We start from the raw sequence: 13,160 nt of genomic DNA, 5'->3' as shown, positions 1-13,160 counted from the left end.
CTTCTGAGATGGTTAAGATCATATCGAAGTTGTCCTTCTCTGTCCAATTGTCCGACAGGAAGAACTGAAGAGGTCGGAGATGTAGCCTCCCCAGGGAAACAAACTTCTCCAGCGAGGAAATGGTCCCCAGCAGACTCATCCATTCCCTCACCGAGCATGAATCCTTCCCTAGAAAGGCTGACACTTTCTCTATGCCTTGTTGCTGACGTTCCTGGGACGGAAAAGCCCGAAAAGCCACTGAATCCATCTGAATCCCCAGATACACGATGGACTGTGTTGGGGTCAGATGTGACTTTTCGAAGTTCACCAGAAGTCCCAGGGACGCAGCTAAAGACAGTCGTTTTCAGGTCCTCCAGGCACCGGGTCTGCGAAGAAGCTCGTATGAGCCAGTCATCCAGGTAGAGCGAGATCCTGATGTTGGAAAGATGGAGCCACCCGCCACATTCTTCATTAAGATGGTGAACACAAATGGGGCCGTACTCAGACCGAAACAAAGAGCCCTGAACTGAAACACCTTTCCTTTCAGGACGAACCGAAGGTACTTCATAGACTGGGGGTGTATCGGGACGTGAAAGTATGCGTCCTGAAGATGGAGTGATACCATCCAATCCCCCGGTCTTAAGGCCCCCAGAACTGACTGAGGTGTCTCCATCTTGAACTTTTGCTTTTCTATAAAGAGGTTCAGACGACTTACGTCCAAGACTGGCCGCCACCCTCCCGAGTGTTTCGGAACAAGAAACAATCTGTTGTAAAATCCTGGCGTAGCCAGGTCTAAGACCTGTTCCACTGCTCGTTTCTCGAGCATCTGCTCGAGCAGATCGAAAAGAATCCTTTGCTTTTCTTGAGGATACGACGGGGACAAGTCCCTGGGAGTGGAAGTCAGAGGGGGAGGCTTTACGAACGGAATCTTGTACCCCTTCTCTATGATATTGAGAGACCAGGTGTCCGCCTCTCTTTCTCTCCAGGCTCCTCCAAACAACTGAAGCCTGGCTCCTACCGGTGACTGAAGGCACGCATTCTCACTTCTTGCCCCTGGACTTAGCCGGGGCTCTACCTCTAGGAAGACCCCTTCCTCGGGGTAAAGATCTAGCTGAAGATCCTCCACGAAAGGGCTTCTGCTTCTTAAAAGACTGAACTCCTGAAGACGTGGAAGGGACAGCAGGACGTCTCGACGACTGTGTCAAAAGGTCTTGAGTGGCTTTCTCCTGTAGACTTACTGCCAGATCCTTCACCAAAGCCTGGGGGAAGAGATGACTCGAGAACGGCGCATACAAAAGTTCTGTCTTCTGTGCGGGAGAGACAGACTTAGCCGCAAAATTGCAATACAGCGATCTCTTCAACACGCCTGCTGAAAAATGAGATGCTAATTCCTCTGAGCCATCCCTGACGGCCTTGTCCATGCATGACAATACACTGGACAGCTCCCCCAAGCTGATCGAATCTGGCTTACGAGACTGGTTGTCTAACACTCTGAGACACCAGTCTAAGAAGTTAAAGACTTCTAAGGACCTAAACAGACCCTTCAACAGATGATCCATTTCTGACGTAGTCCACGACACCTTCGCTGAGGCTAACAGAGCTCTTCTTGAGGCATCTACAACGCTGGCGAAATCTCCCTGTGCTGACGTCGGAACCTTCAAACCTAACTCCTCACCGGTTTCATACCACATCCCTGCCTTACCGCTAAGCCTAGACGGAGGCAGGGCGAAAGTGGTGCTTCCTTTAGCTTTCCTAGTCTCCATCCAAGTGTTAACTTTCCGGAAAGCCCTCTTGGTAGACAAAGACGTCTTCATCTTTACAAACCCTGGTGTCTTCTTAGCTTTCGACGACGAAAACTGCGATGGAGGAGAAGGAGGAGCAGAAGGAAGGAAGGTATCTCCAAAAGAATCACGGAGCAGCCGAGCCAAAACTTGATAGTCTGAAGAAGACGACGTCGAGGGTTGTTCTTCATCAACCTCCTCCGAAGAACAGCTCAATTCCCCTTCTTCCTTACCCGAGTTAAACTCCGAAGGAAGAGGCAGAAGACCTTTCACTCCAAGTCTCCTATCAGACCGATGACGAGAAGAAGAGGGTAAAGTACCCTTAACAGAATCGTTAGCCGACACAGGATCAGCAATCACAACTTGAGTAGACCGCAAAGTAGAAGGAAGACGTGTAGCGTCATCTAAAGACTCGGGAACAACGTCCGATCAAGAGCGAACTTCCGTAATCGCGTCCAAGAAGCTCTTACGACGATGCCTATTAGCGTCCATCGGAGCGTCTAACCTAGCGTCCAACGAAGCGTCCAAATCAGCATCCAACTGAGCGTCCAAAGAAGCGATGAGCGGAGCGTCTCTTCTAGCGTCCCTCGAAGCGTCTCTACGATCGTCCCGCGAAGAGACAGGAATTGACACTTGACGAGCGTCCCGATGAGCGTCAACACAAGCATGACGAAGCGGAGCAGGGCGTACCAAATTCCGTCCGTCAGAAACCAAAACATCTTCATCAGAAACGTCGATGTCGGAACGCCGAGCGTCCTCACGTCGAGAAGAGAGGGGAGAATGAAAAAACCTCTCTCTCTCCTGATATTTACTTCCACCTCTAGACGAACGCTGGGGAGAAAGAAGTCTAGAAGACGAAATACCAGGAAACAGGGACGAAAGACGAGCAGGCGGAGAAGACTGTCTTGATCTCTTGATCGGAAGTCTATCGTCCTTCTTACGACCAGAAACCGTTTCCTTCTGCTTAAGTAAAGCACCCAGTTGTCGCTGCATAGCAAGGATTATCTCCGTCTGCGAAGGTTCTTTATGAGGAGAAGAGCCATGCCTGTGAGAAGGTGAGGGGCGAGGGGACGCCTTCTTCCTTCTCCCAGGAACAGCCTTGGCTCTAGAGCGACAGGGGCGCTCTAAGGCGTCATCATCAGAAGACGACTTAGCCTTCTTCTGGGGCGGAAAGGACATGCTTTCCGGAGAAGAATGCCAATCAGATAAAGCATGACGTGAAGCGTCCTGATCTTGAAATGTCCTCTTCAAAGGTCGCGAATCCGAACGAGATTCCCACCCCTTGCGCGGGGAGGACGCGTCGGAAGACGAGAAACAATCCTTTAGGATACGTGCTCGAGCACGCTCCTTAGCAGCCTGGGAAGCGTCAACAGGTACTGCTGAAGTACCCTCCGCAGACACCACTTGAGGGCCCGAAGGCAACACTACGGGGTTAGGAGTCACAAAATCTAAAGAAGGGTTAGAAGGGGTTACATTATTACCCTGTCTGCTACCCGATTTACTCCTGGAGGAAGACCTCCTAATCCTATCACGCTCTAATTTATTTACATAGGATTCATACGTCTTCCATTGTGCATCATTCAAACTTTCACACTCCGTGCAGCGAAAATCATACCTACACACTTGCCCCCTACAACCTTTACACACTGTGTGAGGATCAACCAAAGCTTTTGGTAACCTCACCTTGCATTCGTCTTTCATACACACTCTGGCACTAGCCGAACTAGAACCTGACATATTTAAGGAAAAAACCAAGCCAAATTCAAAAAACAATCCAAAGTCACGTATGCCAAGCTATCGATCCAATAACAAATAACCAAAAAGTCAAGAGGATACTCAAGCAAAGAAAGTTTTCCAAAATCCTGAGGCGGAGGTGCTGTAAACAGATGTTTACAACACCGGCGACAGAAGAAATCTGATAGAAAATGGGAATGGTTCCTGATACCCGCCTCCCAGCGGCGGGAATGGATACTAACCACCCTACTCCCACTACGTGTGTCGTAAGTTTTTAGAAATTCTGTCGGACTTCAGAGAATACAGCTATATATATATCTGACAGGTAAGTTTCATGAACAAAAGTATATTTCCCGATTGATCTTTGATCTATAGCAAAAAAAGTTATTACATTAAGATATCTCGGTTCTATTCTACATAACGCCATTTTTAACAACTACGGTAATAGTGTACTGTAGTACGATGATTGAAATACAAGCCAAACGGATGTTATCCAATTCGGTTGTACTTTGAGAGAGAGAGAGACAGAGAGAGAGAGAAGGTCGTTTCTCGTTCACTTGTTCATGGCTGTCACACGTTCACGCAACGAGTATGACGTTAAAACCATACTTCCATCATTCTCTTTTGCTGTTATTGAACTTAGCCTAACTTTATTGGTTAGGCTATTTTAATTTGGTCTCTCATAAAATTGGACTATCGTAAGACGAATTATCGTAACTTAAACACTACAGCTACCTGTACATTGTATAAACCTTATTATATCTTTACATACTCTAGACACCCAAGGATGAAAGCTAGACTTTTTTCACTTTTTCACTTTACAGTATTATTAATGCTATAATGTACAGTACAGTACTACTGTACAGTTAATTCTATAGTACTATACTGCATAAATATAATTTTACTTATTGCGCCATTGTGGGATTACGGCGCCTTTGACTGGTCTAGTTTCAAAAGAAGGTGTGCAGCGGCCGTAGGCTTTAAAATCGCTTAGCGTTGGTGGCCAGGAACGGAACCCCTGCCGCTAACTGAGGGCCACCTGTATTTTGAAAGTAGTCCCTAATGTGTGGTATAGTGCATTGAACTACTTGAACCTATTTATTTTGAAAGTACTAAAGTCCCTGGAGTTAAGGGCAAGATGCTGGGTTCCAGTGTAGACTCTCGGTGGGATTGAAGCTCTGGGAAAGTGATAAATTTGTTAATTGAAATTATATTTATTTTTTTTGGGGGGGACAAGATTGAGTATTGCAGTTAATAAGCATATTCCTTTCCTTATATTTATTGGATTGAAGACCCTAATGTCATAAATAGCAAAATACGTATACCTACTATTGGATTTTTAATATTTGCTGTTTGTTTACATGCATGTTTTTGTTGGATTAAAGTCCATAATGTTGTAAAGGGCAAAATATACATATTGATTTTGTAGAATAAGTAGATGTGGAAAATTGATGTGTGCTAGAGTGGTGGGAAAGGGTATATTTTTCTTGGAAATTTTGGTAACCTTCTGCTGGAAAGGGACCAAAATCCCATAGTTTGGTAGGGGTAGTAGTTATTTATAGAATAAATTAGTATCAAGGAAAATTTGTATGAATAGCCTTACATATTTCCATTTGAAACCATCAGCTCGTTATATTTGCTGTTGCTCCTAAAACTAAATCTGGCCACATCATGATGGTGGAAGCTGGATTAGACTAAACCGTGTGCGTCAGACTCTTAGCTGATGGCGAGATAAAAGGCAACCTAGAATGAGCCATAGTTAACGAAGGCGTCCCGCTAGGCAACTGCACAGTTGCCCCCAAAGTAGTGGAGGAGGGAGGACTGCTGGGGGAGCCGCTACCACAAGGCGTGCAGATATGAAACGGGCCTTCCAAGGAGTGGACACTGGATAGGCCTAAGGAGGCCCACACAGACAACATCTTGTGTGAATCAGACTTGAAACAAGTAACAAGATTATGCTGCCTCCTCCCTCCCTGAAGGGACCTCTTCCCCAAAGAGGGGTCACCTTAAATATCAACCCTGAGTAACTCCTAATACTTCCAAAGACGGATCAAGGGAAAAGGAAGGAGACCAGGCATCAATGGATGAGGTAGTAGAAGGGATGTCTGGAAAAAGAGGAACCAGAAGCATCCACTTCAGGAGGAGAGAATCCTTCCCAAGATGTAAACCATAGACATCCTATGATGCTCCCTCTCGTAAAATTTCTTCCACTGCACAACAGACAAGGAACGACACTCCAGGCAAGGACTGGTTACATTACAAAACTCAGCACAACAACTTTTGCCAGTTGTATGGGGGGGAGTCAAAGTGTAAGCTAGGAAGCATGAGCACAGGAACCCTGGATGGTTGGGACACAAGCACTGACGTGCCCTCAACTTTTTCAATCCGATGGAGTAATCAATAATCACAAAGCACACACAGACACCCAAAATCTCATGAAAGCAGGAAGGAATCATGAGCTTTTGAAAAAACAGACTTGGGAAGAGGAGAGCAAAAGCAAACATCTGCTCTCCAAGGCAGTTGAAGAAAGACTAAATGCATCACGGGGGTTCAAGTGTGGTCGTTGACCACACTCCACCTCATCTACGCTCTAGATGCCACAGCTTCCTTGCATATACAGTCTTCAATTGGTTTTAAGAGTTTTCCAGCTGGCACCAGAAGATTTATCCTATTGTTAAGACTAAATGTTTGTTCCTAATATGAACAACTAGAGATATTTCAGTTTTACATCAGATTGTTGGTAAGCTTTCTATTTGTTTAAGGAGGATAAAAATAGATGACAAACTCTATACTTACATTATATTTAAGTTTACTGTGAATTGCATTATGGTGCATCAGGTGAGAGGCCTCATCTTCCTGATTAGCAATCTCATAGACAACCCCACAATCACCACACTGACGAGTGCCAAAGTCCTTCTGTCCAGCATCAATGATCATTTGAGAACTGTCAGATTTATGTAGAAGTTTATGACAAGACCTGGAATTTTGAGAAAGTAACATAAAAACCATACTATGACTGGTAAGCAAAATATTTTTTATGCTTACACATGCAAACCACTATGTAGATAATGGGGTACTACGTGAAGGAACACATCAGTAATAATGGAAGTATATATTTAAATGGAAAATAAAGAAATTAAAATAAATGACATATGAAAACAAATAGGATTTATTTATGAAGAGAGCATATATACAAGAGGAAAAAATTCATGGACATCAGGCTACAGAAGCACTGCCTGTTGGATCCAATTAGTCATGCTTGGGTCCTAACAATGCCATCTGTAACTGTTCAATTTACCTATTAAAAAAGTATGTTAACCCTTAAACGCCGAAGCGGTAAAAAAAAAAAAAAATGTCTCTTGTGTGCCGGAGGTGTTTCAGAGTGAGCGCGGAAGCGGAAAAAATATTTTTTTCAAAAAATCACAAAACGCTTAGTTTTCAAGATTAAGAGTTCATTTTTGGCTCCTTTTTTTTGTCATTGGCTGAAGTTTAGTATGCAACCATCAAAAATGAAAAAAATTATCATTATCATATATAAATAATGCGATATATGATAGTGCAAAAATGAAATTTCATATATAATTGTATTCAAATCGCGCTGTGCGCAAAACAGTTAAAGGTAACAAGTTACTTTTTTTTCGTTGTAATGTACACTAAATTGCAATCATTTTGGTATATAACACATTGTAAAACAATAAAAGCAACACAGAGAAAATATGATCACAAAATAATGCATGAATTCGTAACGCGCGGACGTAAACAAATATTTTTTTTTTAAATTCACCATAAATCTAAATATTGTCCTAGAGACTTCCAATTTCTTTCAAAATGAAGACAAATGATTGAATATTACTATACTGTAAGAGTATTATAGCTTACAAATGCAGTTTTCGACCATATCTGACGAGTTAAAAGTTGACCAAATGTCGATTTTTTTTATATACTATATATTTTTTATATGCAATTATTTCGGAAATAAGAAAAGCTACAACCTTCAAATATTTTTAGTTTAATTCTACATGAAATTGCACACATTTTCATATATAAAACACTATGAAATGCCTAATATGAAACTGAGCAAATATTCCGAGAATGGGACGTACGCATTTTGGAGATCTGTGGGGGAGAATCCGCGCGCGGAGGGAAGGAAAAGTTTTTTTTTTTTTTTTTTTTTAATTCACCATAAATCTAAATATTGTGCTAGACTTCGAATTTGTTTCAAGATGAAGATAAATGACTGAATATTACTAGACTGTAAGAGTTTTAGCTTACAATTGCGTTTTTTGACCATTTCGGTAGAGTCAAAGTTGACCGAACGTGGTTTTTTTTCTATTTATCGTGATTTATATATGCAAATATTTCAAAAATGAGAAAAGCTACAACCTTCAATTATTTTTTTTTTATTCTACATGAAATTGCGCACATTTTCATATATAAAACTTTATGTAACGGCTAATTTAAAATGGTGCAAACATTACCACAATTGCACGTATGATTTTTTCGGAAGAGTTACAGCCCGGACATAAAAAATGTTATTTTTTCATAAATTCACCATAAATCTAAATATTATGCTAGAGACTTCCAATTTGTTGCAAAATTAAGGTAAATGCTTGAATATTACTAGAATATAAGCGTTTTAGCTTACAATTGTGTTTATCGACCATTTCGGTAGAGTCAAAGTTGACCGAAGGTTGAAAATTTGTCACTTATCATTTTTTATATGAAAATATTTCAAAATTGATAAAAGCTAAAACCATGGGTTGTTTTTAGTTGTATTGTGCATGAAATTGCGCACATTTCCATATATAAAACTTTATGTATCGGCTAATTTTAAAATGGTGCAAACATTACCACAATCGCATGTATGATTTTTTTCGGAAGAGTTACCGCGGACGTAAGGAAAAAGTTTTTTCATAAATTCACCATAAATCGAAATATTGTGCTAGAGACTTTCAATTAGTTGCAAAATTAAGGTAAATGATTGAATATTACTAAAATATAAGAGTTTTAGCTTACAATTGTGTTTTTTGACCATTTTGGTAGCGTCAAAGTTGACCGAAGGTTGAAATTTTGGCACTTATCGTTTATATAAAAATATCTCAAAACTGATAAAAGCTACAATCATGAGTATTTTTTTGTTGTATTCTACATAAAAATGCACACATTTTCATATATAATACTCCATGTAACAGCTAATTTAAAATGGTACAAAAATTATGTCAAAGTGACGAAATAATTTCAGAGATTTGTCACAGATACTTTTTAGTGCGGCAAGAAAGAAATTCGCGCTTTCGCGCCTGCGTAACGATTGTAAACAAAACAACACCTCGATCCGTGAACTCCCAGCATCCCCCACGGCGTGTGATTCAAAAGTTTTCGGCTGGTAGGCCTATAAGTATTTTTCCGCGAATTTAAAAAAAAATTTTTTTTGAGTCAACGTATAGTACGTCCATTCAGCATACGGGAGACATTTTGACTCGACATTTAATACGTCCATTCGGCGTTTAAGGGTTAACAATACCAGCCTTCTTAATTCTTTTGCAAGACAACTTGAATTTTTTCTTAATGACAACAGAAAATTACTGCATGATCGAATTGAAATAGTATGATAGCTAGGTCAGAAGAAACCACATCTAATAAGTAGATGAAACATAGTAGGATGAAAGCAATTTAGCTAGGGGCTGAAGAGTTACTGCTAAGTACATTTAGTAACATCTACAGAAAGTCAAGCTAACCACACTGTATTTAACACCCTTTCAAGGGCTTTACTAGTCAAAGACAGTAGATGATGATGATGGTGCTGACAGTTGTGTCATTAACATGGGTCATCCAAATATCAATAAATATTCAGTGTGTAAATTACAGTCTTGCAGAATAAGCAATACCCTTACCCTATGAACTTGTACAGAAAAGACCAAACAAACTAAAAATATGATAAAACTTACAATAATTGAAAAGTAATTACCTACAGTACACGGAAAACGATTGAACCCAAAACCAGAATAGGACAATGAACAGGCAGTGGCACATTGAAAAATTTGGGAACACTGCTAATACGGATATTAAATAACTTCATGCAATTAATTTTATGCTGCAGGAAAGCTAAACCAGCTATCCCAGACAGTGAAAGATACACCAATATATCATGGGGAACATAAGTAAGAACCAAAAGGAAGGAACAGCAAGTTGTATGCAAGAAAACTATAAACCCCAAACCTTACTGCCATTTGCACTAAAATTAAATTACTGACAATTAGCTAACATTTTTAATTAAAAAAATTACTTGGCATAGAGATTTGCAATTAGTAATGTCTTGGTAGTGAACCGGTCAATGGTTAAATGTCCGCCTAGATCCCTAACCATTATTAAAGGAAACCAGCGTTTGTCCATCAGCAAATAATAATCAATATTGAAGTCCTATTAATCAGACTCAACAAATTAAAGAAATGGAAAATATTAGACAACTATGAATTTTCTTTGAACTGTCAAAATTACATTAATGTAAACATCAACTACTATACACAATGGTTAAAATACCTTACAACTCTCATTACTGCCTTAGTGTGATTGAAACTCCATACCATTATTATTGCAAAGAAATTCCAACTTTAGTTAAGCACAAATTAACCATAACTAGTATGCTCTTACTTGTTTTTCTTTGGTGAAGATGCAGAGGGGTGCCAGTTTTGGCGGTCAAACAAGGGGTAAAGTTTAGGTGAATCAGATGATTCCTTTGATGAACTGTCATTATTACTTCCTGATATATCTAATTCTGAGACTTCTTTTGAACAATCCTTTGGCGATGTCATACTACGTTCTTTTTCAAAATTTATTACTTCATTTGAATTCTCTTGGGAATTCGCTTTGTCTGGCAATGTCTTCCTAGGTGAACTTTCAAAGACTTCTGAATGAGAGAAGTTCAACTCTGTAGAACATCTTTTGACAGATATTTTTCTAGGTGTTGCTCTATCTGTTTTGGCTAAAGGTGTTCTCTGAGGAGTCCTTGATGGAGATCCACTATTTCTAGGTGATCTTCTAACTGGAGAAGAAAATCTGTCTCCTTTAACAGGAGATTTTTTAGGAGAAAATGACCCATCAAGTTTTCTTGGTGATCTTCGCAAATTAGTGCCATTCTGCAATGAGAAAAATACGTCCTGCATTAACACAATTACATTACTCACTACAATAAAGCAATTACACTAGTCACCAAGTAAGATGGTGAGTAAACCTCCAATCATCAATGTTTAAGAACATATGAAATGCATATTGCTTTGTCACCAAATTACTTTTACTTATTCAGTTTATTAACCTAGAGCATCTGAAAGTTATATGAAAAAATGACAAATTTTCTATCGCCTAACTGGATCCGGTTAAACAATCAGAAATTGAAAAGCAGGGAATCTGTGACAGCTGGCAACGCGTATGTACATCGGGTGAAAACTGGTCAAAGATTGCACTCGGTCTTTTCCTTAACAACCTGGGTGAGAGTCGCGGTTGCTTACTCTTAGCCATTTACCCAATTGATTGCCTGTTTTTGGTATTTTGCTTGTCTGTGTGTGCTTGTGTTGTTATGGCTTCCTCAGCGTCGTCTCTGCCTTGCCAACGTATGTGTGTTCTCGTTTCCTGGCTTCTTTAGCTACAAACCCAAACTCCACTTGCAGTAGGTGTCATGCTAATGTTTGTACTATAACGAATCCCTGCCTGGAATGTCATGAATAGCTTAAATCGCAGTGAAAGTTATTTTATAATATAAGGGATCATCGTAGAGTTTCAACTCTTCCTTTGTGGGGGAGGGTTTTAATTGCCTCGCCCAGATGCTTTGTCTTCTTCCGCAGTCACACCCCATAATGCTAGAGTTTATGGGCCTGTGTCTCCTTCCTTTCCTTCCATCGATTTGTCATTGGAAGTATCGGGAGGCCCTCAGACTAATTTTATGTATAATGTCGGCCCCCTCTTCCTTGGGGGTTAATTTGCTTCCCGGGAGGGAAGAGCCTATTTCATCGGTTTCTTCTGATTCAGGTTCGGAGGCGTCCAAAATGGTGGCGCTTGGGCTACGGGGTTCACCCTCCTTGGAGGGTTTGCCAACGCATTTCATGGATGCTCGCCTCCCCCCTCAGGCCTTTCCAGGTCTACCTCCTCCCCCTGGCCTCCTCTACATTGGTGGCCGGGGTCAGCCATTTCGTATTGCTCCACCAGTGAGGCCTGCCGCTAACTTGGGTCAGGTAGAGCCCGTGACGTCTCCCTCAACACTGCTGGTGACATCACTCCCAGTTCCATCACTGATTTCACTCCCAGTTCCATCGCTGATTTCACTCCCAGTTCCATCGCTGATGTCACTTCCTGCTATGTTGGCATCGTCGGTCGAGGCTGCTGCACTGCCTCGCTCCTCTGTGTCATCATCATTTCCTAACGTGACGTCATCACTGCCATCCAGAACGTATCTTCTTCCTTCCGTGTCGTCTGCATCCTCTCTTGCGGATCCGTCTGAGGCTTTATGTCAGGTTGTTCTTAAGAGATTGGACTCTGTTTTGGAGGAGAGGTTTGCTGCCTTCTATGCTGAGAAGGCTGTGAGCAAACGCGTTGCGTCGCCTGCCCCCTCTCCTGCCAAGAGGGTGTGCAAGGAGGGAGTGCTGTTTTCCTCCCCTCCATCACCCCCGTCTCCACCGCATCAGCGTATCAAGCGTTGGAGGGTTAAGGACTTTGTCTTTGCTTCGCCAACGAGTGAAGAGCAGCATGTCCATGTTCCTGAGAGTGTTAAGTGTTTTGTCCTCTGTGCAATCTGCTGTGGCTGCGTCGTCCTCTTCTTCGGGACACGAGTATGTTGTAACCTCACACGTACGTGCGCACATTGGTATCTGCTACTTCTGCTCCAGGATCTTAAGGCGCCTGTGAAAAGATCAAAAGTTGTGACTGCAGAAGTGGTGCAGCTGGGGTGTTTGCCTTCCCTCTCCCATGTATGCTGTTCGGGATTTGACTCAGAGGAATTCTCGTTCTGCATCAAGAGTTCGAGATGCTTCTCTGTTGCACATATGTGCGTCTGCTCCGCATGGGCACATATGTGCACACATTTGCAAGTCATCTATTGCGAGTGTTCATAGTAGTGATCCTAGTGTTGTGAATGGTTTGTTGCAAGACTTCGCCTGATCCCAGTCTGGACAGGTCTTTGGCGTCTGTGTTGGCTGGCGCTTCAGGTTCTTTGGCAGCTGGGTCTGCGGTTAGTTTGCACAAAGAACGTGTGTTGGATGAGCCTGCATCCTCTTCATAAGTCTCCATTGCCAGAGCAGGAGGAAGAAGACAGACAAGAATTTTTGTCTTCCTTTACCGAGGTTGTTGATCTCATTTGTGGGTTCAACAATCTGCTGAGTAGGACTCAGGCTCGGTCATCTTTCCCTCCTACTTGCTTGGAAGCTACGCAAGATCCTAAATCATTGTTTCAGCTTCCCTTATCGAGGCATGTCCAGTCGGTCTTGCAAAAGGTGAACACTTCTGTGTCAGATCAGGACAGATCTCTTCAATCAAGGGGTTCCTCCAAGTTACTCCTCCACCACTCACAAGTATAGGAAGTATTATGCTACAAACTCTGTCTGCTTGTTACCTCAACATCTTAACCCAGGGTTGACTTTGGAGTAGATGAGGTCAGTGGCACGTCCTTGTCTCCGCAGGATG

At 41.9% G+C, this 13,160-nt stretch overlaps 1 protein-coding gene across 2 annotated transcripts in view; it reads right to left on the bottom strand.

Moving 5' to 3' along the window:
* Positions 1-13,160, bottom strand: part of LOC135218265 (N-acetyltransferase ESCO2-like) — a 145,951-nt gene that overhangs the window by 14,226 nt on the left and 118,565 nt on the right. For both annotated transcript variants that reach the window (XM_064254438.1, XM_064254440.1), the window contains 2 exons: positions 10,143-10,627; positions 6,291-6,471 (listed from right to left, as the gene is read on the bottom strand). In XM_064254438.1, the coding sequence (XP_064110508.1) occupies positions 6,291-6,471; positions 10,143-10,627 (666 nt within the window). The remainder of the gene's footprint in view (positions 1-6,290; positions 6,472-10,142; positions 10,628-13,160) is intronic.

Source organism: Macrobrachium nipponense, chromosome 9 (assembly GCF_015104395.2).
Source record: "Macrobrachium nipponense isolate FS-2020 chromosome 9, ASM1510439v2, whole genome shotgun sequence".
Classification (NCBI taxonomy): domain Eukaryota; kingdom Metazoa; phylum Arthropoda; class Malacostraca; order Decapoda; family Palaemonidae; genus Macrobrachium; species Macrobrachium nipponense.
This window is presented reverse-complemented; position numbering and strand designations above follow the sequence as displayed.